Source organism: Aspergillus aculeatinus (genome assembly GCF_003184765.1).
Source record: "Aspergillus aculeatinus CBS 121060 unplaced genomic scaffold BO66scaffold_8, whole genome shotgun sequence".
Lineage (NCBI taxonomy): Eukaryota > Fungi > Ascomycota > Eurotiomycetes > Eurotiales > Aspergillaceae > Aspergillus > Aspergillus aculeatinus.
The window spans coordinates 390260-414439 of NW_020291477.1; the positions used below are offsets into that span (position 1 = coordinate 390260).

Consider the following 24180-nt stretch of genomic DNA (forward strand, 5'->3'; position numbering starts at 1 on the left):
CCCTCCCCCGACCTCGCCGCATTTCGACGGCAAATTTTGCCGTAATCGGAAGCTAACATGGTTGGTGCAAGGCATGGCGCATGCTCACCAGGTCCTTCTTGCCCCCAGAGGAGCAGAAGCAAATTCTCGCCTACTCTCCCATGTACCACGCCCGCCTCTTCCGCGAACAGCCCAACGTGCGCGCGCAGCACTTCCACCCGACCCGCGCCGCCGCCGGCAAGGAGGGCGACGAGTCCCTCTTCCTCGACGGCAACCCGGCCATCGACCGACCGCTCTTCGTGCAGTTCTGCGCCAACGACCCGGATGACTTCCTCGAGGCGGCCCGCCATGTGGCGCCGTACTGCGACGCGGTGGATTTGAACCTCGGATGTCCCCAGGGCATCGCGAAGCGCGGACACTACGGAGCGTTCCTCCAGGAGGACTGGGACCTGATCTACAAGCTGATCAACCGCCTGCACATCGAGCTCCCCATCCCGGTCACCGCCAAGTTCCGCATCCAGGAGACCAAGGAGAAGACGCTGGAGTATGCGAAGATGATCCTGTCCGCCGGCGCGAGCATCATCGCCGTGCACGGCCGACGCCGGGAGCAGAAGGGCCACAACACGGGCGTGGCGGACTGGAGCTACATCCGCTACCTGCGCGACAACCTGCCCCCAGAGACGGTCATCTTCGCCAACGGCAACAATCTGAACTACGACGATCTGGACCGCTGTCTGGAAGCCACCGGGGCGGATGCCGTGATGAGCGCCGAGGGTAACCTGTCCGATCCGTCGATCTTCAGCAAGCCGCCTCCCGTCGGCAGCGAAAGCAGGGATTACTGGCGCGGCCGGGACGGGAAGGGCGGATATCGCATCGACGCCATGCTGCGTCGGTATCTGGATGTGCTCTACAAGTACGTCCTGGAGCAACCGGTCCCTGAGCGGAAGCCGCTGTACCTACCGTCCGACCCCGTGGAGGAAGAACCCGCGCAGGATTTGGAGACCGAGGAAGAGGATGGCCCACCCAAGAAGAAGCAGAAGCGCGAGAAGGGCAAGCGGGCGGCCTCCCCCAGTCTGGGAGTGATGCAGGGCCACCTCTTCCAGCTCCTCCGTCCCATGGTCTCCGTACACACCGACGTCCGCGACGCTCTGGCCAGATCGCGCCCCGGCGACATGGCCGCGTTCGAGCATGTCCTGACGCTCGTCGAGAAGGCCGTCAAGAAGGGCCTCCAGGAATACGAGGAGTTCCCCGAGCGCTTCGAGCGGTCCCCCGACGAGAAGCTGACGGGGTCCAAGGCGACGATCGCGGAATACGGCCGGCCCTTTTGGGTCTGCCAACCGCATATCCGGCCGTTGCCGGAGGAGGCCGTCGAGCTTGGAGCTCTTACCGCCAAGGGATCTGTGACCACCAAGAAGAAGCAGCAGCAGCAGCCCAACGGCACGACGGACGGAGCAGTCGAGACGCCAGCCACCCCGGTTGCCGAGGGATCTGCCACTCCTTCTGGAGACTCGAAAACGGTGTCAGCCATGGCTACGCCCGATCCTTTGGTGAGCGGCTGAGAAATGAATTGACGTGACCTTGTTGTTTTCCGGAGTACTGGGGGGGAAGTCATAGCATTTATACCCATCTCGGGCATAGCTTATTGTTGTTTCTACATTGCTTTGTTTAGATCGTTTAGAACCCGTCGATAGACCAGAGTATATAAAGAGTTCTGTTCGCTAATTTCTCTACAACAGAAGGATATCCAACAAATCAGGTATCTCGCATCACAAACCTACAACCCGTAAACCCAAATAACAAACCGCACCTCAACCCCCAAACTCCATCCTTACCCAACAAAAATCCACCTAAAAATCCATAACAAGCTGCGGCGCCAACTTCTCGAGATCCTCAACCTACACAACCCATTAGCGTACACTCCTACCAAACCCCCAAACTCAACAAGCCAAAGGGAAGACAAGGGGTGGTGGCAAAAACAAACCTCCAAAAACCCATCCCCCACACTGGCCCCCTCGCCGACGGCCTCACGGCGCTCGAACGCGGCCCGCGCCAGCGCCTCCCGCACAAACACATCCACATACTTGGCGACGACCGTGTTGGCGTCCTTGGCCATCTTGGTCTTCGGGTGCTGGAAGTGGTGGTGCAGCAGCCGCGTCAGCAGCTTGGCGGGGATGACGGGCTCGCGCGTGACGATATCCTCGGCGGGGTCGGTGGTGTGCGTGATCTCTGCGAGGATGTAGTCCGGTTCCGGGGAGGGGGAGGGGGAGGCGGGCGTTTCGTTGTTGGTGTTGTTGTTGTTGCTGGGAGGAGATTGGGAGGCGGAAGCGGAAGCGGATGGTGCGGGGGAGGTTGAGTTTGAGTTTGAGCGGGAGGGGGATGTTCTTCGCCGTTTGGGCCGTGGGTTGTTGGGGGGTTGCTCTTCTGCGTCGTCCGAGGCGGAGGGTTCGTCGTCTGTGTCGGAGGGGGGAGGTGGGGGGAGGGTGGGTTTGTTTTTGGATTTGGTGGTGGTGGGTTGCCGGGCTTTGGAGGAGGGTGCTGTGGTTGTGGTGGTACTCTTTCGTGTTGGGTTGGGTTTAGTGGACGATGAGGATGCTGTGGTGGTGGCTTTGGATCTGGGCTTGGATGATGACGCTGAAGCTGATGCGGCTGCTGCTGCTGCTGTTGGTGCGGATGAAGAGGCCCGGCTCGGGGGTTTGAACGGCAGTCTGCGCCGTTTCTGTGTGGGCTGTCTCTCGGGGGGCATTTTGTTGTCGGTGTAGAAGTAGAAGTAGCGCTGGCTGAGCTTTATTTGCTCGTCAGGTTATTCTTCCCCAAGGTGAGTCGTCTTGGTAGTGGTGGTTGAGATGCGGAGATGGCGTCGCGAAACACGTGCATCGCGGAACTAAACGCGAGGTCATGTGATAACAATCATGATCATTATCACTTCCATCATAATCGCAGGCTTTATTAAATGTTGATTTTTGGATATTTGAATATGGTCATGCTCTTCAGAGTTGCATCAGGAGTCTCTGAATTTGTCTTCGTGAAGTGCACTTCTCAGCTGATTCGTTTCTAGCAAGATTCTGCCGTCCAGATACATTTTTCCTTTTGCGGTGGTTTATCACGATACACATCCAATTGCGCAGTGGCATTTGCTTTGCAGAATAAATCTACGACTTCACAGCATGCTTTCAGTGCGATTACCAAGATTAAATACCCAGCGGGTGTTTGATTCGAGCTACGAGGTTCCCAACAAAGCAATAATTGCAGAATTAAGTCATTGCATATCAACATAGTTCGAGAAAATTAGAACAACTTCAGAGAAACTAACATCAAGAACACCAGCCAGCTCATCAGTAAAGAACATGCAGATGCTGCGCCTAAGTATCATCGTAACAAAGTATGGTCCCAAGCCGACGCAGGATTCTTCGAATTCACACCCTCCATCCTGCTGTCAGCCAAGCGACCAAGCTAGGACCCAGTATCACGTCTCCCATCGATGACCGCAAAGAAACACCCCAAGAAGCACGCCATCACGGCTGAGGCTGTCTGACAACAGTGACCTCCAGCCCGGATCTCAGCAGAATATCTCTCGAATGAGCCCAATCCACTTCGAACAAGCCCGAGTTGAACTGACACGACCAGAGCCGCCCCAAATCGATCCCCTCGTCACGGAGTTCATCGAGCTGTTTCTTCAGGTCTGCGACCGCAAGTTCAGTGTTTCCCAGCAGAATGTCGACCGGCGAGAGGGCTCTTCCATGGTTGAAGGACGTGAAGAGGCAGATGATCCAGTGCTGATGCCCGCCGCTGGGCTCGTAGTCGCCGTGCTGGGGCGGGATGATGAGCGCAGTGCCTTCGGGCAAGCGGAGACGGCGCGGACCTGTCTCGCCTGTGACGACCACTTCTGTGTTGAGCGTATTGTAGTCTTGACAGTGAGTAACCTAGGCGATATAAGCATTGGGATACTGGGGATGATGGAATCATGTCAGTTATTTGGCCAGAATGAGATGGCAGGCTGGGGAGCATACTCTGTCTCGGAACTTTCTAGCAATCCCCTTGCCCCAATGGCCTTGACAGTTGCAAGCGTCTAGGATTCATCAGGATCAGATACTCTAGTCCGACGAGCACAACTTACGGATCAGTGCCGCTCCATCGGGGGCATCGAATAGATTGCCTTCTATCTCCAGGATACGTCCTTGGCCATATTCCGGCTCCATTCTGCGTAGTTGGATCCTTGGAATGCAAGAATGAGTGTGATCATAAACTGAAATTTGTAGAACCAGGCGGGTAGTGAAAGGAAGGTAATTGAGAGTTAAGGAAGAATGAGCTAAAGGAGAGGAAGAAACGGTTTTGATATTGGACCCCACTCGGTGCAGCAGAGCTACAAACAAAAAGGAAGGACAGCCAAACCAAGACAGAACCACAAGCAAATCACAGCACCAATTCGAACATTAATCCAGACAAAGACCCAATCCAACGACCGGATTCACTGCTGGTCATTACCGTTATCCACCGGTTCAGGTTGACCTGCATCCTCACGGACTGCCGAAGAAAGAGAGCTTCTCGCCTTAGTGGTTGACCTGGACCTGGACCTGAACTTGAGTTTCTTCCCCTCCTTAGAAGCCTCGCTTCCGTGAGACTGATCCTCGGCCATGGATGCTGGCGACTTCTTATCACTGAAATTCCACGAGGATGTTGTCGCCACAGAGATCGGAGCACTCTGTGTGCTACCGGATTTCAACTTTCGGCTCACAGTCCGAGAAATAGTTCGAAAAATCCCCGTGCCACGCTCCAGATTTGCCAACTGGCCCATCACAGTCACTCCGTTGGTTGCAAGGTTCTCTTCCGGCATCGGAATGTATAAGATGATTCCGCGGTTCGGCGCTATGTTTAGAATCTTCTGGAGCTCCATCTGAATCAGGATGGTACTGCGGAGATTCATTATAGGCGCTATGAGAAACGGCAATGCGAACACCTTCATCAGGTACGCCGGCGTATTTGAGTTCCCAAAGTAAACACAAGCATCTTGCTGAATCGTGGTCATGATGAAGACCTCGGGCTTTTCAAGAATCTGTGCCATCCTTGTTGAGATCGTCGACGCCAGCGTGTCATCGTCCTTGACCTGAGGTTGACATCAGTGTCCAGTCCAGATCCAACCGATCCTATACTCTAACGAAGCAACAGGGACAAGTGAATGCTTACCCGGGTATTGATCTTGACCTCAACGACGGTCACAGCTTCGTGAGTAATCTGAGTTCTCGTGGAGGTCACCAGACCCCTGATATTGAACATCTCCTCGAAGTATTGACTTTTGGGACGCAACACAGACTCTCCCTCAATACTCTTGCGTTCGAGATGAGTCGGCTTCACATCAGCAGGCACACCTGGCTTGATGGGGTACATCGCATGCTCATCGTCGTCCTTCTCCTCGAGAAACATGGACGGCCTCACAGGTGCCCTATCCAGTTTATTCTTCTGCTTCAATGTCGCCTCGGAGATGGTCCTCGCACCGAGTGCTTGGAAGGCCATGGGCGATTGGAGCACAGGAACTGTTGGGGAGATACTCGAAGAGGACGTAGACGGACCGCTATGTCTCTTGCGGAAGGAGAACTCGAATCGGCGACGTCTTGGAGTCATTGTGCTGCAGGGTAAGATAATCAGCCCAGGTTAACCGACAAACGTCCTTGAGTCTGACTATTGATGGATGACCTTGCACAAGTACGCAAGAATGCAAGGGAGGTTGAATTTGACTGAGTGACTTCAATCCAGATACTCTACGATAAACCCGGGTTACTCGTCCTGGTTTGGAAGGAGCTATGAACTGTACGCGAAGAGGGAAGGTGGCTTCCTACGCCGACCTTGAGATATCTTCTTGTACGCCAACAAGCCAGCTCCCGAACATCAAAAGTACGTCCTCTCGAAAGTTGTTCCATTCAACTAAGAAAGCCCAGATAGTCAAAGGCCGAGTTTCCACTACAGAAGACCTTGTCAATCCTCCTCCTTCGATCCCATACAATCTCTTCATCCGACCGGCGTTTGATATGGAGGATACGATGTTGGGGGATGAACTCGTCGTGCGTCGTCTCTCGCTTCCACGTGTTGAAGCTGGCTTCAAGGCGTCCCTCGAATCGGTCCTCATATACAATCACGAAATCATCACTATCGTAGTCCGGGTCCCATATTATGCGATTGATGACATCTTTGACTTGGGGCATCAGTATCAAATCTGCCCATCGGATGATGGAATTGGATCAAATGACGTACCTGCAGCAGGTCGTAATCGATTCTCCACCGTCGCGGGTTTCGTGGGGATATGGCGGGCATGGATGGGCTTCTCTTGAAGGATGAGGGTTGCGACTCTCTCTGGAGAGCTTCGTCGTGATGAGGAACTTCTTTCCTTCGGTAACGAGATTAATGAAGGTGTAGTGTCCACAGTAGGAAGGACTTGTGAGACTTGCTCGGGAGCTTGGAGAGCCATGATTATCGGCATATGTGTACAGCTTCTAAGGACAAAAGAGGTTTGTATCAGAGTGATGATTTTATTGGTACGGTTACAGTAGCGGAAGCTGGATTTTAATAATGAAGTAGGGATGTTGATGGCGATGGGGATCTAAATCCTGTCTAGGCAGCCTTCAGGCGGCATACAAATCTCACGTTAGCTGGAGGCGGACTGTCACCAGTGAAGGACGGAGTTAGTGATACGCCATGTATTAGGGCCGCAAATTCACGGGACTGATTCAAATGAGTGATCCTTGGTTTCACATGGAGCCAATGGCTGGCTCGGTTCTTCGTACTGGTGACTCAAACCGTTGGTGGCGGAGCAGCTGACAGCACGAGTAAATGCTACATGACTCACTGCACTGTGCCATGAGAAAAGGAAGTTCAGTCGTGGCGAAGGGGTCAGAAAACTTGACACTGGGAACCCTGTGAAGGACAGAAAGGGCCTGGTTGACATGAGCGACCTGATATCCAGCTCTATTGATAGAGATTGAAGATGTTGACCCCCGATAGGGAGATGGAGCCCCCGGCTGTCCGACGACGTTAGCCCTTTAAGCGATTGAGAAAAAGGTCACTAAATACCATTTAACTCAACTTCAAAATTTGCGGATGACAGGGTTGTCCTCAGTATCATTTCTGAGACTACCTCTAACCGAATCTCATCGTAGTAGAGCCCTGGATTAGGCCTTCTCGCGCAGGTAAGAGGTACAGTACAGTAGTTGTAGTTGTGCCCGCTGTTCCTCCACCCGCAACTCCGCATCTTTGCGCGCGCCGCGCCTGACGCGTCGACCGGCAAGAAAGCAAGACACAACCGCATCATCAACTTCTCTCTTTCCTCCACCCTAGCAGCAGATAGTGCGACTACCTGCCAGCCATGACAGACGCCACCACCTCCTTGCTCACCGAGCATTTCAGCTACACCCCTCTAGTAAGCAGAATCCTTTTCACCCCCACCAAAAATATCCATACACACGCGCGCGCGGGCGCCTCGACTTCACCACCAACACCCCCCATCCCCAACCGGATCTAAAACCATGACTGACCTCCACACCCCCACGAACTCTAGTCCCTCATCGACGACATCATCAACTCAATCAACAATCTCATCTACCAAGCCATCTCGAGCCTCGAAACCGGTCTCCTCAACACTCCGCCCGAACGCCTCGGGTTCGCGCACGCCGCCAACGAATCCACAATCCCGGACACCGACGAGGATGGCAACGTGATCTACCCGGAAGCGCAACTGGAGATCGAGAATGGCCTTCACCAGTTGGAGACGCTCCTAGAGGCGACCGTCGACAAGACGTTCGATAAATTCGAGCTGTTTGTCCTGCGGAACACGTTCAAGGTCCCCGAGGACCTTATGGGTTGGATCCGCTTAAAGCATTATGAGGTAAACAATTCGACTGTGACGAAACCTTTCGCCCTGTTTTGCTCACGCGCAGTTTTTTAAAAAAAATAGAATCTCGACCTGCATCCCCCGGAAGATGCGCCCACGCCGGATACGATCGCCGCGCAGCGAAAGAAGCTCCTTGAGACCAAGAAGTTGAATCGGGCGCTGAAGCAGGAGAGCGCCCAGAACGACGCGATCATTGCGCAGTTACGGCAGATCTTGTCGATTAAGGGACCGAAACCGGACTCTACGAAAGCGGGTGACGAGGCGGCAGTGCCATCAGCTACGGCAAACACGACTAAAGATTTGGACTTGTCGTTCCTGACGTCGAGCGCTGCGGCGCGCCAGTTGCGCGTCGGGGCGGTGGCCGGATCTAATAAACAGCACACGCCCATCACCACGAACACTACGTTTATCCTGTCGCAGCTGCCCGCGCTGCAGGCGCTAATCAAAGAGCTCCGGCCCAAGCTGGCTACGCTGCAACAGTCGGAGGATAAGATGGAGGTCGACTCCAAGGCGGATGCGCGACGCGAATACATTGAGAGCAGAGTCAGGCTGCACCTGGAGCGCTCCGGGCAACTGGCTGCCGGGAACGAAGTCAACCTGGTGCTTACGGGCCGCAGAGTCGACATTGCAGAAGCGCAGGCGCTGGAGTCTGTCATGGGGCTACTTGCGGAGGGTCAAAACAAATCCGCCTAGTGGAGACGAACACAAACAAAGCAGCAAGTCTTCCCAGTGATGCACTTTTATTCGGGGGAAAGTTACTTAAAAACTTGCGCAATTGATGGCGAGGAAGAACTATGACGACCAGGTGACGCTCCACGTCTGCTGATCCCTCCGGAAAGGCACAACATCCACCTTGTCCGACTGCAGGATGTTCGGAATCTTCTCATCCTTCTTCTCGATGACAATGAACTCCTTCTGCTCCTCGCCGATACCATAGAACTGGCGGCCATACTTGCTCATGAAGCCCTCGAGGATCTCGGGCGTGATGTCCTCCTCCTTGAGGACGCCGTTCTGGCAGGCCTGCTCGAACGCGTCGATCACAAGCTGGGTGGTGAAGGGCTGGGTGAAGACACCGGCCGCGATCTTGTCGCCGCCTCTCTTGGACACGGCGGGGTGAGGGGCGCTATCGGAGCCGAAGAAGAACTTGGGGTTGCCGGATGCAGCCGCTCTCAGCAGCGCGTCCCGGTCCGCGGGGGTCTTGGCGACGGGCTTGCAGAAGCAGAACGGATCTCCAGCCCAGGAGTCGATGATGATAGACAAGTGGTGGGCCGTAACTATTTTTTTTGGTCGCCCCAACAGTCAGCCCGACATTCTCTCCAACAAGGGGTGGAAGGGATGGGGTCTCAATCCTCACTTGTTCCCGCCACCGTCGGCCCACACTTCTTCACGGCCTCCACCGCGGCGGCGGTGGTGCAGTGCTCCAGGATGATGCGCAGCTTGGGGAAGCGCTCATGCAGCTGCAGCAGGGTCGGCAGGAACCGCTCCTCGGCGGTGAGGACCGTCACGTCCCCCTTGGAGGGCACCTCGCCGTGCAGGTTGAGCACCATGTCCTGGCGCTCCATCTCCTCGAACACCGGGTAGAACTGAGTGTAGTCGATCACGCCGGAGGAGGAGTTGGTCGTCACGCCCGCCGGGTAGCTCTTGACGCCCGTGATACCGCGCTGCTTGGCCTCGATGATCGTCTCGGGCGTCACCGTCTCGTGCAGGTACAGGCTCATCAGGTAGTTGACGTTGGGCTCGATCGCTTCCAGACTCTTCTTGTACTCGAGGGCGCGGTCGACGGTTGTGACGGGGGGGACTAGATTCGGCTGGAGGCAACAGATGAGCAGGAAGACTAGGCTGAATGATAATGTCTTATGTGATAAATCCCTTTGTCGAACCTACGATTCCATACACAATCAAGGGAGGGGAATACGGGGAATGGGGGAAAAAGTTACCATAACAAAAACAGTATTCACACCTCCCTGACGAATAGTAGGCGTCACCAGCTTCATCATATCCCCATCGCGCAGGTGGACTGTATCCCCCCCACTCGTCCTAACACATTAGCCTAGACACTCTAAACATCCCACTCCACACCCCATTGACACTGTCCACGCTGTATCCCAGAAAAATACACAGCCCAGCATGCGGGGCATTCAAAGCAAAGCAAAGAAATAAAAACGCACCATGGAAATCCGCCGAAGCGGGGAGCTTAACGCCCTGCAGCTTGGAGAGGGGCATGGCGGACTGGTATCGTTTGGTGACGCAGATGCCGGAAGAAAAAGATCCAATCAATCGAGGATTGAAGATGCGAGGGCGAAGCATGAACAAGTCCTCGGGAAATTGTAAGATTGAAACTTGCAATGCAAGGCACAGCAAAAAGGGGAGAAAAAAAGTGCCTCCAGGCTTCATCTCCCGCCTTATTTTTCCCCGCCAAAATTTATCCGCGCGCGCGCCGCGGTGTGGGGTGAGTGACCGCCTGGGGTTTGATTGGTTGGGTGATAAGGGGTGGTCGTGGTGGTGGTGATGATGTCAGCGGGAGGTGCTCCGGTTTCGGGGCGATGGCAGTATACCTACGGTGGGTTGCGGAATGCTTACCTTAGTACTTTGTAGTAGCTATCTTGTTCCAAGGGTAGATGAATCAAGTCTAGGAGTCAAATTGACTAGGCACTTGAACGGAGTACTTCAATTTTAATTGAAAGTGAACGAATGATACGTCAAGAGTAACAACTAACTAGCACAGATCAACAGATTCAAAACGAGCAAATCAAGCTGGAGCGATTGTTGTTTGACAAGAACAGGGAAGCAAAGCACACAGCAACAAATCACGAACAAGATAGTTTTCATCTCTTCTCGCTTGCGAGATCAAGGGTTAAGCCAGAGGGGCGAGCTTCAGAAGCCACCAGGCTGGCCACCGCTGGACTGGCCGCTTCCCCCTGGTCCACCAGAGCCGCTGGACTGGCCACCACCAGGCGAGCTTCCTCCAGTTGAGGATGAGCTGTCATCCACAGCTTCGCCGCCGCTGGAGGTGTAGATGAAGCTGTAGTTGGGGTCATAGGTGGCGGAGACGTTGACGGCGATGGTGATCCATCCGAAAAGCCCATCGCTCAAGTCATCGCCAATATAGACATAGTTCAACACCGGGTCCGAGGTGGAGTTCTCCGTCTCGTCGGAAAAGACGCGGTCCTCCGCGTTGGTGGTGAGGGTGACCGTGTTCTCGTTGTACGGGGACGTGGCCTCAACCGCGTTGATTAGGTCCTGATCCCAGAAGATCTGTCCGATATGAGCGACAGTGCCCCCGGTGATCGTGTTGTTCTCCTGTACTGTCACATCCAGGTGAGCCACCATGTGGTGGTGGGTGGTGCGGCCGGAGTAGTGCCCCGGGAAGAGGGTGTTGAAGGTGACGACGCCGTCAGAGTCGGTCTTCTGGATACCCCGGAGGAAGGTCGCGTTGAGGTTGGAGGTGTCGGCAGTGTTTCCGTTGCCAGTGGCGACCAGGCCGGAGTAGACGCCTGTGGCGTTGCAGTTCCAGATGTCCCAGTACAGGTCGGTGATGGGCTCACAGGTCTCGACGTCGACAAACTGGCCCTCGATGGTCACAGGCACACCAGGCTGGCTCTCGCGAAGGTCCGCGCGGACGTATTCGCCTGGAACGTAGTAAGGGCCCGTCTCGCCCTCGGGGTTGAGAACGCAGCTGCTGCTACTGCCAAAGATTTCGCTCTCGGAGGAGTCGGCAGTGATGCCATTGCCGGTCTCATTGTGGTTGGTGGCGAGAACCGAGGAGGTATCCCGCGCAGCGAGACGCTTGCGGTGCGAGTCGACCAGGGCCCTACGGCGAACCTCTGCACGGGCGTTCAATCCGCTGCTCTCGAATCGAGCGGCGCACTTCTCGAGCCCGCGTCGCATGTTGGCCTTGAATTCCAGAAGCTCGGAAGCAGCACGCTTCTCTTCGTGGCCAGGATGGGCGGCAGCCAGGACCGCACCTCCAGCAATGGCCAAGCTGGCAACGTTCTTGAAATGCATTTTGGGAAGTTGAACAAAAGTGCGAGGAGGTCACTAAGGAAAGGACTATGTCTATAAGACGAAGAGGAGGAATTTGCCACTGATAGAGTGAGATTTGCTGCTTGTCATTTCGTCTTCTGCATCGGCTTGCACACCTCTTATATAGGTTTAATCGCCATATTGAGATTTGGATCAAGAGCTTGCTGCAGTCCAGCTTCATCACACCGTCTGGCTACATCGCAATCGCTGTGCGGAACCAATTCCTTGATCAAAGCGACACTATACCAAGAGGCTGCAAAAGTCTCTAACAAAAGACAGCCGGCGGGATGAAGGCGTATGCACCCCTGCTGCTTTTTCTGGTGTTGATTGGTGACATTTCCGAGGAATTCGCTAGATTTGATGCAATATACTGGACGCAATGACTGATGACGAGTCCCTCCCACATGCCAAGACATAAGGCCGTGGGGACCCTGCAATGAAGCTCACCTGCCAAGAACCACCAAGAAACATCCTAGCGATATCACTTGCCCGGGCGACGCGTATTATTAGTTTTGATCAGGGTGTGATTGGCTGTCTCTCGTCTGACGAGTGTGAAGATCTGCACTCTAGATGGGGTCCCGGCTCCATCTTTATCCGCCGTCTATCAAACACAGCCGTTGTATGCCCTCAACCCTGGAGTTATTGGAGGCGGTGGCAGTAGCCCAGGACTAGGCAAACACACGGAGGATCATCCGCCGCCTGGGCAGGATGGCTGAGGACTGGCCTATTCCTAGGCATCGGCTGGTGTGCTGCTGAGGTTGTGCTGCGCAATGACAGCCCTGGGTTTTGAGACATGGTCACCAGCCCTTAAAGCGACGATACATCAACGTCCGTGACGGCTTTCATAGTAGTGAAAGCTGGACCTGCACTTTGCGTGCGGGCCACATGACTGAAGGTCGGGGTATCTGTGAGTAGCGCACCTGTGAAATGCGGCACCTGGTATGGTATCCTAATGGGGACAAATCCCGCTTCGATCGAGTACGGGATCTCGGTCCTTGAGGTTGACGGACGGCGGTGCCGATCATATATTTTGCCAAGCATATACCATCAACATTCCCCACGAATACACTCAAAGGACTCGGGTGGCGGATGTTTGGGGAGATTTGGCACGGCATTAGGGAGGCACGGGATCAAATTCGGCCAATTGATTGCACCAAAGAGCGCCTCCTCGGCCTGAAACCGACGACTTTCAGGACTACGCGAAAGCGGGGACGAGTATGCAAGTGCGGAATATCTTGTGGGACGTAAGCATTGAGCGCTGCACATGTTTGATCGCTTGCGTGCGAAAAAATGACGCTGCCATCAAACGGGGTCCCGGACGCGTGGTGGCCAAGCCTTAGGACAGGGGTCAGGTCTAGACAAGTCAGTAACCCTAGGACAGACGCGTATGATACTTTAGAGGACGAGGGGGCATTGGACAGGAATGCCCGGTTCATATGGAGAATTGTCCGGAGCGACGGAGAAATGAACGCTGTCAAGTCAACATGTCTGGACATCAACACAGATGGGACAGATGAGAGGGGGCCAAAAATCAATTAGTCTGTCACAGTCATCGTGATAGCTGCTAGTTCGATGTTGCGGGGTACTTGGGGTGTTGTGGTGACGGTGGCAATAGGAACATGCTTAAGACTCTAACGAGATACCGAGCTATTGTCGCTTGGTGAGAGACGAGAAGTGATGAGTGGTGGGTGGGGTGGTGAGGTAGTGAGGAGGAGCAGTGGGTATTCGTAGCTTTGGTTGGTGCTTCAGGACGTGGTTCTAGTAAGTTACCCTGTTAGCTTGCCTCTTAAGAAGGCGAACTCGCGGATAACAGTAGCTACGAGTAGCCACCGATATCCCATTTCCTCCCAGTGTTTCTCCCCAGTGCAGCTCTGATTACGTCAATCAGGCTAGTCTATATGTCTCTTACTGATGTGCTGATGACCGAGAATCCTCAATGCTGTACACTGACTATGAGTACGAGTCAATATGTGATGCCGATCAAGAGTGGGAAGCTTGTTGCCTCAAGGTCGATTCCTCTGCGCAATGGCTATCGTCCATGCACTCTGTAAGTACCACAACCTAGCGTACTACTTATGAGGAGATGCCTTGTGCTAACCCACTAAGTTATTGAACAAGCATCTTCGCTAGAGAGCAATCAATCGACATCGTTTGCTCAAAGACTAATAATGCCCGCCTAGATACGACTTCGAAGAATATCTCAATTCAACGGAGCAGTGGCTCAGTATTTCTCTACATAATTTCCTTTTGTTCTGCTCACCTTGATTGTTTGTTGATGCCTGTAAGGCATCTCACAGTGAAACTAATGCCTGGCTGGCCGTCCTTTCAAGCGACCAGTAGAGGGGAAAGACAACCGCTTTCACTTATGCGTGGGTGTCAGGCCTGGTGAAGCCTGTTTCAAAGCTTCGAGCAACAGCCGATCGTATTTCTCTTGATCTTTCACCTTTTCCCGAATGAACCTAGTTGCATTGAATGTCCAGTAATCCATAGTAATCTTGAAAAATGCTGCATCGTTTATATGATCCTTCAAGAATCGTGGCTGAATATGGTCGTAAAAGATCCGAAAAAGCCCAGTGGGGCTATCGAGTGCAAGAGCATACCAGAATGTGCCTTTGTTCCAGCCTTCTTGGAGTATAAGTAGAACTGGTTCCCATGTTGCCATGAGCGCTTCGATATTTGTTCCGCAAAAGCCTGCATGAATTCGCTATGCAGGCTCTCGTATGCGTCAGAATCAATCCCATCGACAGATTGGTTGGACAACCAATACGGCGGATGGATCATTTCTGCTGGACGAGAACAAGCCCATTCAAGATCAACTAGGTTCGTGATATTCCAGTCATCATCGACAAAGATATTGCTTTGATGTAGATCCGTCAAGCTCATATAAAACGGGCCTCGGCGGAGATCGGGACGGAAGAATAAGTTTCGAACAGCTCTCATCACTGTGAGACCAGCCATCTGGAACAAGGTGTCTTGAAAGTCATTGACTGCATTCAGTTGATGATGAAGGCGACTCTCATGAAAGGCAAGGATGTCACTGACATAGGAGTCAACGGTGGAATATGTAAAGTCGCGCGGGATATCGACCGGAACGTGCTGATTCTCCAGGTCCTGAATCTCGAAAGTAAGAGGTCTGTTCCTGAGCCTTAGATAACCCTTTTCATCCACGATGAAAGCACCAATTCTGGGTAGAGGAGTACGTGTACTGGCCAACATGATATCAGACAAGCTGCGGAAGAGGTTCATCCGTAATCTAGGATTATGCCGCCCTTGATCCCATGACGCAGACAGCATCCTACCCCTTGACATATTAATGTAGTCAATTAAGAGATATCCGACTCCTAAGGAGTCTCTCGATTTGTTGCTGTGAGGCACATATTTGGATGGGACTGGGAATCCCAAAAATCTTAGAATATGACGGCGGAGGACTTCGACTGAACGAGTCAAGAAAGGCAGGTTTTCGAGAGCAGTAAACTAATCCTTAGCAGAAGCCACCCCGATGAGAAGAGGTGCACCTACCTTCTGGCCCGTTGATAACCCGTATCCATGTAGTTGCGGAATGGGGACTTCTGGGCAATCATGCTGGAGCCAGGTGTAGGTACCAACTTCACATAGAATTTTCTCATCAGCGTTCCCTGGGTTGACGTTCTCTCCAACCCTGTGTGGCAGCGGAAAACGAAGTAGAAAGCTGGGGCGCCGCCGATTGTTTTCAACATAGATTGGGATGCAAACATTGAACGACCCAGAAAACCATTCGCTTGGTTCGGCGATGCGGCAGCTCGTCGGAACCAAATTGAGATGGTGTGCGACCACAGTCTCAAGAAGATGGCTCTTTCGGCGCAAGTCTCCGAAATAGCTATTCTGCTGATCCCAATAGCTCAACGAGTGCAATACATTGGTTTCAAGTTCTTTGGCTGCAGAGTAGGTAATCTCACCACGAAGCAGACGACGAGTTGTTGTGGTTGTAGATGGTGACATGCTATCAAACAGAAAAGATGATGGAACCTTGCCTACCTAGTACTTACCTCAGATCACCTGGCATAGTCATCTTTTCCAACCCAATGAGCCAAGAAGAAAGTTCTGCCTATTTAGGCTATCACGTGTATGACATGTACTTTGTACATGTTCCGGCTCGTTGAAACGACACACCAAGGCTAGATGTTCCTCGACTATTCAACCGTCGGCAGTTTCCAACCCTCACTTTCTACATTCCCATCCGCCATGTAACTCGTCATGATAGTCGTAGGCGCTTGACACGGTGAGTGCTTCTGCTTCTGTGGAGACCGCGGTCGGACAACAAGCTTACATTAACCTGCAGACAACCGGGAGCTCGCCCTTCTACTCCATATATCAACCAAACATGGAGGATATCAGCTTGATCCTTCACAAGCACAGTCCTCGAGGACCCAAAACAAATCATCATCCTCTGTCCGCCACGAGCAACAGATAAAATGAAGGGTGGTGTATACCAAGCACGCCTTTTCCCGCAATTCGCGCCCCCGATTCGTGGTCGTGAGGTTGCACCGACCGCTCCTAAGCGCCCGGGAAGGACAGGACTGCATGGTGCTTGTTTGAAGAACGATTCTTCAGGGGAAAAGAGGGCAGCGACGAGCAAATGAACTGCTTAGAATCCTGCCGGGCGGCTAACAGCCTTCGATGGCCGCTCCTGCAGCCCGCAAAGGGTGGGCATTCAGGGTCCGCTGCATTATTTTTGGCAACCAAGGAACGCTCAGTTGCAGGCACAGACAGAGGCTTTCTCGCGTCGCAACAAGGGAATAAATACCCACTGTCCTCAGGCATCTGATTCTGTTCTTGCTTCTCAAAGAAATCATCTCCTACTTTTCCATTTTCTTTTCTTCGGTGATGAGCCTGACCGGCTTGCTGGCAAGACCGACTTCTGCTTGACGAATTCACGTTCACTTTACTTTGCTGTTTGACATTTGACGCTCACAGAAAGAGCTGTGCCTTCTCTCGCTTCTTCTCTCTGACTCTATCAAATCTCCCCTCCGATCATTTCCCAACCCCAAGCCATGGACTCAGCATCCTCCACCGTGGCCGCCTCCTTCACCTCGACGTCGCACGCTTCCCTCGAGGCGGAGTCCACGTTCCTCACGCGCACTCGCTTCCTCCGCCTCGTCCGCCTGGGGCTGGCGATCCTCATCTTCTGCGTGGCGATCCCCACCATCGCCTGCGAGGCCGTGGCCCTGCACCACTACCGCCAGACCTCGCGCTACAGCCAAGTCTGGCTCTACCTGTGGCCGCTGAACCTCGACCTGCGCCCGGCCAAGGCCCTGCTCGCCTGTGGCAGTGTGATTGCGCTCCAGACCCTCATCTACATCATCGCTGCCCTTCTTCCATCGGTCAGTACACCGTCCTATCCCTACCACAACTATCAGACATAGTACCTGCTAACAAAACAAAAACATCCAGCCCCACTCCCACATCCACCGACTAAACCTCCTCGCCGCAGTCACGGCCCTCTCGGGCTTCATCACGGCTCTCGTGGGGTTCGTGTTCGTGATCTACCGCCCCGGCGCGAGTGGCCGCAACGGGTTCCACGATACCGAGACCCTCCATTCTTGGACTTGCAAGTGGAAGGCGTCTTCTTCCAGTAGTACTAGTAGCAGTAACGTCCCTGCGCATTTCGCCCGGGACTGCGCGGTGACGCATGCCTCATTTGTGTTGCTGGGGGTGTTGATCGGGCTGGAGATTGTGATGGGCGTCGTCGCGACGGCGGGACTGTGGCTGGAGCGGAATGTGTCGCGGCAGCGGGTGACGGAGAAGCCTTCGTTGGAGATGGTGGGCATGGTGGATACCAAGGTTGATCGGTATCCGGGGACTTGAGGAGGGTGGTTTTGGGCTGTACGACGAATGATGTTGATGTTGATGATGGATTATGATGAATGGGGTTACCTCACACACGGGCTTTTGTGGGAATGCATGTATAGCTTCATGGTTTTGGGGCCGGGTGGGATATAGTAAATGCTCGTTGGATGTAGGTATGTATGTGCTAGTCCGACATTAACACTTTACATCTCTGATGTAGTCTTCCAAACTCCATTCTCCTGTTCTCTCAGCTGGTAAGCCAATATCGGCTTCAAAGCTCCTTGGATACTGCAAATCTCAAGCCCACACATTTGAGCGAGAGTATGAACGAATCCGTCTGTTATAAGCAAACGGTCATAGTTTAGATGCAGTGCTCCTGCTCTTCGCACTATCCATCCTCATCCCCTCGTCGTCCTGCTCCTCCACCTCCAGCACCGGCAACTTCTTCGGCATCATCCGCCGGGGATTGGTGCCCGGCACGACGGAGTATTTGGAGAAGTCCGTGACACCGCAGTGATCGCGCAGGAAGTCCTCATCCAGCGCGAGCATACCATTGACGATATGAGGTGGAGCCTTCAAGATCCCGAGGATCGCATCGGAGAAGATAGTCTGGTGATGGTTCGTCAGCATACCACACAACCTCGAATGCCAAAATCCGAGCCATGGCAAGAGGAGGGAGGACCTGGGTAGCTCACCGGTTTCCTAAGATCGGCTTTCGAGCGTGATTCATCGTTCCCTGCGGGATTCATCTCCGTAGCAGCCGATTGAACAGCCTGAATTCCGAACATCAGCATCAGCGTCATTACCCCTACAATCCCCATCATTTGCCTCGAGAAAACTGGAAAACCATACCGCAGCAGGCCAAATACTCGTAACAGCCATCTCCGTCTTCCCCTCCCTCACAAAATCCATCGCCAACCCGCGCGTCAACACACTCATCCCAACCTTTCCTGTTCAAAATTAGTTATGTAATCCCACCTCAAGCCCCCCCTCCAGCCCCAAAAGTAAGAAAGAGTCCCATACCAATCGCATACCCGGTCTTCCCCCTAAAGAACCGCGAATACACCGGCGGCGAGACCACCACAATGCGGCCGCGGTTGCCATTCCGCTCGAACACCGGCAGCACCGCCTGCACGGTCGCATACAGCCCCTCCGGGTTGACCTGCTGCATCAGCCGGAACCGCTTGACGGGGGTGTTCCGCACGGACGACCACCAGATCGCGCCCGAGTTGTACACCACCACGTCCAGCCGGCCGCCGGTTATCCGGAGGGTTTGTGCAACTAAATCGTCGATCTGGGCCGGGAAGCGCACGTCGACGGGGATCGGGTAGGCGGTGTTGGGGGTGAGGAGGTTGATCTCCTGGGCGACGGTTGTGATGGTTGAGGCGGGGGAGTTGGGGTCCGGGGGGAATTGTTCTGGATTGGTGGTGGTGGAGGTGGATTTGGCGGCGATGATTACTGGTGTTTGTGACCCGGTTAGTTGAAGTTGGAAGGTGATGGCCTGGAGGTTCTTGAGTGTAACTGCAACTTACCGGTGTAGTTGTTCTTCGCGAGGTCGATGGCGATTTGTCGGCCTATGCCTCGCGAAGCGCCTATGATCAGGGCGACGGGCTTGTTGGGGGATGCCATTGCTTGGTCTTGCGGGGTGTAATTGTAACGAGTAGCTTGGCTATTTTAGGATGATGGGTCATCGTCATCAAGGTTCCTTATATGCTAGGTCTGTCGATCCATGTCATTGTCATCCTCGGCTGAGAGATTATGATTAGTCGTCGTTCGTCATGGCCGAGTCCTGAGATTCGGTGGCATACAGGGTTCGGGGTTGAGACTTGCATATGATCGAATTGCCAAAGAAAGCTCCTTTGGAGAGTTCAAAGAGACATGTTCAGCCACATACAGAAAAATATAATCCCCACAGTTTGAAGTCGTAGCATGTTCATGATGGAGACTCAATCTACTAAAGGCTTATCACGATAAGGGACGAAGTAGCCTCGGCTCCCCGACCTTGAATATGATTGGCTGATACACTTACATAATCATCCACCTCCGTGTTATCGCTCACCGCCCGGCAGAACTACACCTTTTCATGCTCCAGCTTCCCGTCTCCTTCTCCGCGCTGAAGCTTGTGAACGGACTTTATCCCACACGCATTTGCTGACTCGATCTACGGCGTAACCTCATCATGGCGCCCGACGCAGAGCCCACCGCGGCAGCAGCCGATCTAATTATCGATGAAGATGAGTACAACTCCGACTCGGACTCGGACTTCCAACTCGACGACGATTTCGCCGCCCAGAACGACGACGATGCCGGTCTGACCTCGTCGGATGAGGAGGACAACGACGCGGCAGCAGCAGCAGCAGCAGCAGCAGATGGCCAACCCCAGGCGAAGCGGCGGAAGACCACCACAACCACCCAGGATCCCGCTGCGACTGGGGAGTTAGATTCCGGCGACGAGGCTACGATCCACAAAGACAAGGCGAAGCGGAAGACTGAAGACGATGAGGAGGAAGAGGGAGGCACCGGGGGCTTTGTCCGTACGCGGGCTATGAAGATGCGCGCGTATGTTTTTAGTCTTTCTTCACATCTTAGAGACTGTTGGTCATAGGTTTGTGCTAATCTATATGTTGGCATGCTTCTAGGCAAGACGAACGCAAACCCCTCGCCAAGATCGACGGTGCGACCGTGGACGTGGATGCGCTCTGGGCGATGATGAATGCACCGGAGAACAACAACGGGCTGCACGCGGGCAGCAGCAGCAGCAGCAGCGGGAAGAACGACGACAACGCACCAACGACACAGAACGGCGACGTGGAGATGCAAGAATCCTCCACCGAAACAGAACAATCAAAACAGCAGCAGAAACCATCGAAATACGCCGAGGAGATGATCAAGATCAAGCGCACCTACGAGTTCGCAGGGGAGATGATCACGGAGGAGAAGATCGTCCTGAAAGACTCGGCCGAGGCGAAGCTGTACCTCGCCAACAATGGCGATGCGAATGTCGAGACAGTCATCACGGCGGCGGTGGACGATGCAACTGCCACCACCACCACCACCGAGGATGTGGCGATCAAGCTACGGAGGCCGCTGCGCCGGGTCTCGCGGTTCGACCCCAACCCGACCGGGGCGATCAAGAAGAGCTGGGAGAAGCAGCCGGCCGCCGAAATCACTGGGCAGGACGAGAACGCCCGGGGCCCGAAGATCAACACGGTCGAGAAGTCGCGGATGGACTGGGCCGCGTATGTCGATAGTGCGGGTCTCAAGGATGAGCTCAAGGTGCACAGCAAGGCCAAGGAGGGCTTCCATGGCCGCATGGAGTTCCTGGACCGTGTGGGTGCGAACATCGAGGAGGAGAGGCGGAATGCGCGTCTGAAGGGACTGTGAACAAGGGATAACCGCACCGCTTCTTCTTTCTCGTTGCATACAAATTGCAACCTCCTCCAGTATCCTCTGGGACGGCCAATCAGAATCAGCATGTTCGACACGCGCACTCTAATGCCTATGTTGATATTGCTGTCGGATTCCCCGTCTACGGCATCGGAAGACCGACTAGCTAGCTGCTTTCACAGGCACCGATCGCTTACAATTTGTGTGCGTGTAAGCGATCAGACTGGTGGACGAACCATCTTGCCTGCGCATAAATCTACGCCCGCGGTGAAGAAACTCCCAGACCCACTACGCCATGTCAGTCTATTGACATGGCCCCATGCACTTCGCTTATGAAGCAAGAGAACTCGATTGGACCGGATACATACCTCGCATATGAGGTTTGATGAACGTTGCCAGCCGCCCACAGCACGCTGTGGAACCCATTATGGTCTTGACAAAACACCCCATCACCAGCGGCCGACTGGCAAGCGGCTTTCCGTCCAATGAGACTACACAAAACGCACATGTGTCTAAATCACAGATGGACAAAACTACCTAGGAACATTAAACGGGTTTCCTTGCTCATATAGATGATGTGGACTCGCGCCATATAGCTCTTCCGGGTGTGTTCCATCAACCAGTTTTAGGACACACTAGTGGTAGCATGTACATACAATAAAGCACCCACGAAACTTTTTACAGCCCCTAACCCACTCACTCCCTTTTTCTTCATCAACAAACATTGTTCCACGATGTAGTCTTGGGATCACACCACCCCTCTGGTTCTACGCAAGCTGTTTAGCTCGACTTGGGCAGATACTTGATCCCCGAGCTGGGGCAGTTGCTGGTCTCCACTAGAACAATAGAAACCCATTGATCAGCATTTAGTTTTCTCTGGGAGGGGTGGGGGTCTAAAGGCTGTTCGTCAGGGAGAATCCTCAACTTACATCTCTCGGCCGCAACATAAGTTCCGTCGATCGCATTACCCGCGACGTTGAAGTAGTAATAGAGCTGGGACAGTTCCTTGCTACTGCAGTAGACGTAGGGGGCGTAGCCGTCGTGGATGGCAGCAAGGGCGTCCTCGATGTCGCTCAGCTTGTAGGTCTTGCTCGAGCTGGGGGTGATGCCCGCGTCGGCGAGAGCCTTTTGTTACTGGTTAGCTTGTCTCGATTTTTCCGTGGGATGCCCGAACCAGATGGGCCGGGGGGGATGCGGGGCAGAAACGCACAGTGTAGGAGTCCAGGGTCTTGAAGAGCGAGACGGTCTTGTCAAAGAAGTCGCCGACCTCCTCTTGAGCGGTGTAGTCGGTGTAGCAGCTGGGGTCGATGGTGTTGATGCAGGTTCCTACGCAGTAAAAGTTAGTTGAGTTTTGAGGGAAAGCTCGGGGGTCTCATAAGTATGCCCGGACTGAGAAGCGTACGTACCGTGCTTGGCCCACTCATGCTCCCAGAATTCTTCGTTGCTCTCATCGTCGCTCTGCCAGTAAGTGTCCATGTACTCGAGCAGCTCGGTGCGGCCCTGTGCTTCGAGGATTTCCGTGATGTTGGTGTACGCGCGCGAGGCGTCGCAGTTCGATTGGTAGGTGCCGTCGCAGTTGTCGGGCCTGGAGTTCGGTTGCTGTCAGCCAATCCGTGAAGTCTTTCAATGGGCAGTGGGGAAAGAGTGGGCGTACCAGAGACCGTGGATGGTCCAGGAGTCACTGGGGCCGGTGACAGGGTCAGTGTCCCAGAATTGGGTCTGGAGAAGGGAGCCACCAGGGTATTCGAAGCAGCAGGAAGCCTCGTTGTCGGTCTGACAGCTGAGAGGGCTGTCGGAGGAGCAGGTGTCAATGGTAGCCAGGACACCGGAGCTGAGCGCACTCAGGGCGAAAACACCCATGGCGGGCAGAAGAGACATTTGAGGCATCGTGCTGGATTTGAAAGCGAGTAAGGGTGGTGTGGAAAGCTACTGAGCGACCTGCGGATAAATAGACAAATAAAACAAGATGCTATAGCAGACAACAACGAGAGGAGTTGGCGCTACTTATACGCCGGTGATGGACAATTGTCCCGCCTGCCTCGCTCATGCCGCATACCCCTCGGCTGTGGTGGAGAGTCTCTCTCTCTGCATCGTGATGAGGGCTGATAGCAACATGTGCTGATAAGGAATTGCTGATTCGCCAGGTCCGACTGATAATTGGGTCGGGGGTCGGACGATGCTGTAAGGACCCGCAGGGGGACTGGGGGTTTGTGGACGATGAATGGCCAATTGAGCGCGACAGCGTCATTCTGCAGCCGGGGACTAGATGAAGCTACGACGGGACTCCTTCGGAGGAGAAGCAATGAGAGCAGAAGCCAAACAATCGATAAAGGTTGGTCAAAGTAGTGTGCATTAGGATGGGTTGCATTGCTCTTCCCGTCGGGGCAGCTGGCGATCTGATTCGCTGTGGAGGGAAGATCTTCAGCTTCTAAGGACCGGTTTAATTTGGAGAACTCCATCTGTTCATCAACCAGGCTGGGCGAATGGACTTGGAGAAGCCATGTTGGGTGATGCAGTGTCAACACCTGCTGCCAATCACTTGCGATGTGCGATTTTGATGGAAGCTCGCGGGCAGGCCCAGCACGGAGTAGATAATCTCAGTGGATGTCTGCGTAAATTAAAAGCTGTCTATTCATCCCTGCAGAGGTGTATAGAGCACGATAACAAGGCATTGACTTGGCATCGGAGCTCCCCGCTCATGTCTTGTCGATAATATTCTGGTGTGTCGGAGCATGCCATGACAATAGATTGATCGAAGGTGAGAGAGGTATCGAGCGATAAGGCCGAAGAGCCATTGTAGATAGAGCCCGTCAACTAGCAATCGACACATGGCGACCTCGGACCCTGATAGCCAGATGATGTGGGACGCATGCTGCTCCTGTGTATCGCACAGAGTCGAGTGCCGTAGCTTTGAAAGTGATCTAGATGGCATCGAACCGTCGAGTCGCGGCAAACCAGATGGAAGAGAATCGCGGAGTAGAAGAAGAGAAGAGACTCACTCGATGCTCGGCCCGCACTGCAGTAGAGAAACAATATCTCAGCCTAAGGCACCGACAATACCAACAATTTTGAGTCACCGTAGCGCACGC

General features: G+C 53.9%; 14 protein-coding genes across 14 annotated transcripts in view; 4 read left to right on the plus strand and 10 right to left on the minus strand.

Annotated features, from left to right (window-relative positions):
• The window catches only part of BO66DRAFT_389317 (tRNA-dihydrouridine synthase family protein), a 2008-nt gene extending 395 nt beyond the window's left edge, over positions 1-1613 (plus strand). Inside the window, exon 2 of the mRNA XM_025646773.1 lies at positions 72-1613. Within this exon, the coding sequence (XP_025507013.1) occupies positions 72-1538 (1467 nt within the window). The 3' untranslated portion in view covers positions 1539-1613. The remainder of the gene's footprint in view (positions 1-71) is intronic.
• A 50-nt stretch (positions 1614-1663) lies between these two features.
• BO66DRAFT_389318 (CENP-X/MHF2 family protein) lies at positions 1664-2805 on the minus strand. The gene is made up of 2 exons (XM_025646774.1): positions 1961-2805; positions 1664-1874 (listed from the first exon to the last, which is right to left on the minus strand). Exons 1-2 carry the CDS (start codon positions 2720-2722, stop codon positions 1827-1829), a joined length of 810 nt encoding a protein of 269 aa, XP_025507014.1. The 5' UTR covers positions 2723-2805; the 3' UTR covers positions 1664-1826.
• A 686-nt stretch (positions 2806-3491) lies between these two features.
• BO66DRAFT_435630 (uncharacterized protein) lies at positions 3492-4175 on the minus strand (the record flags this gene model as incomplete). Its single annotated transcript, XM_025650864.1, has 3 exons — positions 3492-3899; positions 3987-4045; positions 4094-4175. 3 exons carry the CDS (start codon positions 4173-4175, stop codon positions 3492-3494), a joined length of 549 nt encoding a protein of 182 aa, XP_025507015.1.
• A 467-nt stretch (positions 4176-4642) lies between these two features.
• BO66DRAFT_284754 (MIF domain protein) lies at positions 4643-5577 on the minus strand (the record flags this gene model as incomplete). The annotated part of the gene is made up of 2 exons (XM_025643110.1): positions 4643-5080; positions 5161-5577. Coding segments are annotated over 2 exons (855 nt in total), but the record flags the coding sequence as incomplete, so codon positions are not given.
• Positions 5578-5856: 279 nt separating this feature from the next.
• Positions 5857-6565, minus strand: BO66DRAFT_237192 (DUF504 domain-containing protein). Its single transcript, XM_025642812.1, has 3 exons — positions 6413-6565; positions 6223-6355; positions 5857-6157 (listed from the first exon to the last, which is right to left on the minus strand). The coding sequence occupies exons 1-3, from the start codon at positions 6446-6448 to the stop codon at positions 5892-5894; spliced, it is 435 nt and encodes a 144-aa protein (XP_025507017.1). The 5' UTR covers positions 6449-6565; the 3' UTR covers positions 5857-5891.
• A 765-nt stretch (positions 6566-7330) lies between these two features.
• On the plus strand, positions 7331-8548 carry BO66DRAFT_315824 (MIND complex subunit MTW1; the record flags this gene model as incomplete). The annotated part of the gene is made up of 3 exons (XM_025643482.1): positions 7331-7384; positions 7523-7864; positions 7919-8548. 3 exons carry the CDS (start codon positions 7331-7333, stop codon positions 8546-8548), a joined length of 1026 nt encoding a protein of 341 aa, XP_025507018.1.
• Positions 8549-8647: 99 nt separating this feature from the next.
• Positions 8648-10078, minus strand: BO66DRAFT_408999 (dihydroorotase; the record flags this gene model as incomplete). The annotated part of the gene is made up of 4 exons (XM_025649154.1): positions 8648-9129; positions 9210-9663; positions 9793-9872; positions 10024-10078. 4 exons carry the CDS (start codon positions 10076-10078, stop codon positions 8648-8650), a joined length of 1071 nt encoding a protein of 356 aa, XP_025507019.1.
• Positions 10079-10503: 425 nt separating this feature from the next.
• Positions 10504-12189, minus strand: BO66DRAFT_237225 (intradiol ring-cleavage dioxygenase). Its single transcript, XM_025642813.1, has one exon. The coding sequence runs from the start codon at positions 11858-11860 to the stop codon at positions 10730-10732; it is 1131 nt and encodes a 376-aa protein (XP_025507020.1). The 5' UTR covers positions 11861-12189; the 3' UTR covers positions 10504-10729.
• A 2048-nt stretch (positions 12190-14237) lies between these two features.
• BO66DRAFT_418268 (uncharacterized protein) lies at positions 14238-15856 on the minus strand (the record flags this gene model as incomplete). The annotated part of the gene is made up of 3 exons (XM_025649729.1): positions 14238-14457; positions 14523-15352; positions 15398-15856. 3 exons carry the CDS (start codon positions 15854-15856, stop codon positions 14238-14240), a joined length of 1509 nt encoding a protein of 502 aa, XP_025507021.1.
• A 937-nt stretch (positions 15857-16793) lies between these two features.
• Positions 16794-17956, plus strand: BO66DRAFT_237250 (uncharacterized protein). The gene is made up of 2 exons (XM_025642814.1): positions 16794-17238; positions 17309-17956. Exons 1-2 carry the CDS (start codon positions 16909-16911, stop codon positions 17720-17722), a joined length of 744 nt encoding a protein of 247 aa, XP_025507022.1. The 5' UTR covers positions 16794-16908; the 3' UTR covers positions 17723-17956.
• BO66DRAFT_343340 (short chain dehydrogenase family protein) lies at positions 17872-19606 on the minus strand. Its single transcript, XM_025644490.1, has 6 exons — positions 19535-19606; positions 19237-19452; positions 18728-19162; positions 18557-18654; positions 18400-18477; positions 17872-18313 (listed from the first exon to the last, which is right to left on the minus strand). The coding sequence occupies exons 2-6, from the start codon at positions 19331-19333 to the stop codon at positions 18059-18061; spliced, it is 963 nt and encodes a 320-aa protein (XP_025507023.1). The 5' UTR covers positions 19334-19452; positions 19535-19606; the 3' UTR covers positions 17872-18058.
• A 277-nt stretch (positions 19607-19883) lies between these two features.
• On the plus strand, positions 19884-21088 carry swc5 (putative Swr1p complex component (Swc5); the record flags this gene model as incomplete). Its single annotated transcript, XM_025649155.1, has 2 exons — positions 19884-20263; positions 20344-21088. The coding sequence occupies 2 exons, from the start codon at positions 19884-19886 to the stop codon at positions 21086-21088; spliced, it is 1125 nt and encodes a 374-aa protein (XP_025507024.1).
• Positions 21089-21871: 783 nt separating this feature from the next.
• BO66DRAFT_316027 (T2 family ribonuclease) lies at positions 21872-22951 on the minus strand (the record flags this gene model as incomplete). Its single annotated transcript, XM_025643487.1, has 5 exons — positions 21872-21927; positions 22021-22216; positions 22302-22417; positions 22498-22676; positions 22746-22951. 5 exons carry the CDS (start codon positions 22949-22951, stop codon positions 21872-21874), a joined length of 753 nt encoding a protein of 250 aa, XP_025507025.1.
• A 95-nt stretch (positions 22952-23046) lies between these two features.
• Positions 23047-23636, minus strand: BO66DRAFT_237426 (uncharacterized protein). Its single transcript, XM_025642815.1, has one exon. The coding sequence runs from the start codon at positions 23548-23550 to the stop codon at positions 23092-23094; it is 459 nt and encodes a 152-aa protein (XP_025507026.1). The 5' UTR covers positions 23551-23636; the 3' UTR covers positions 23047-23091.
• Positions 23637-24180: the final 544 nt, after the last annotated feature.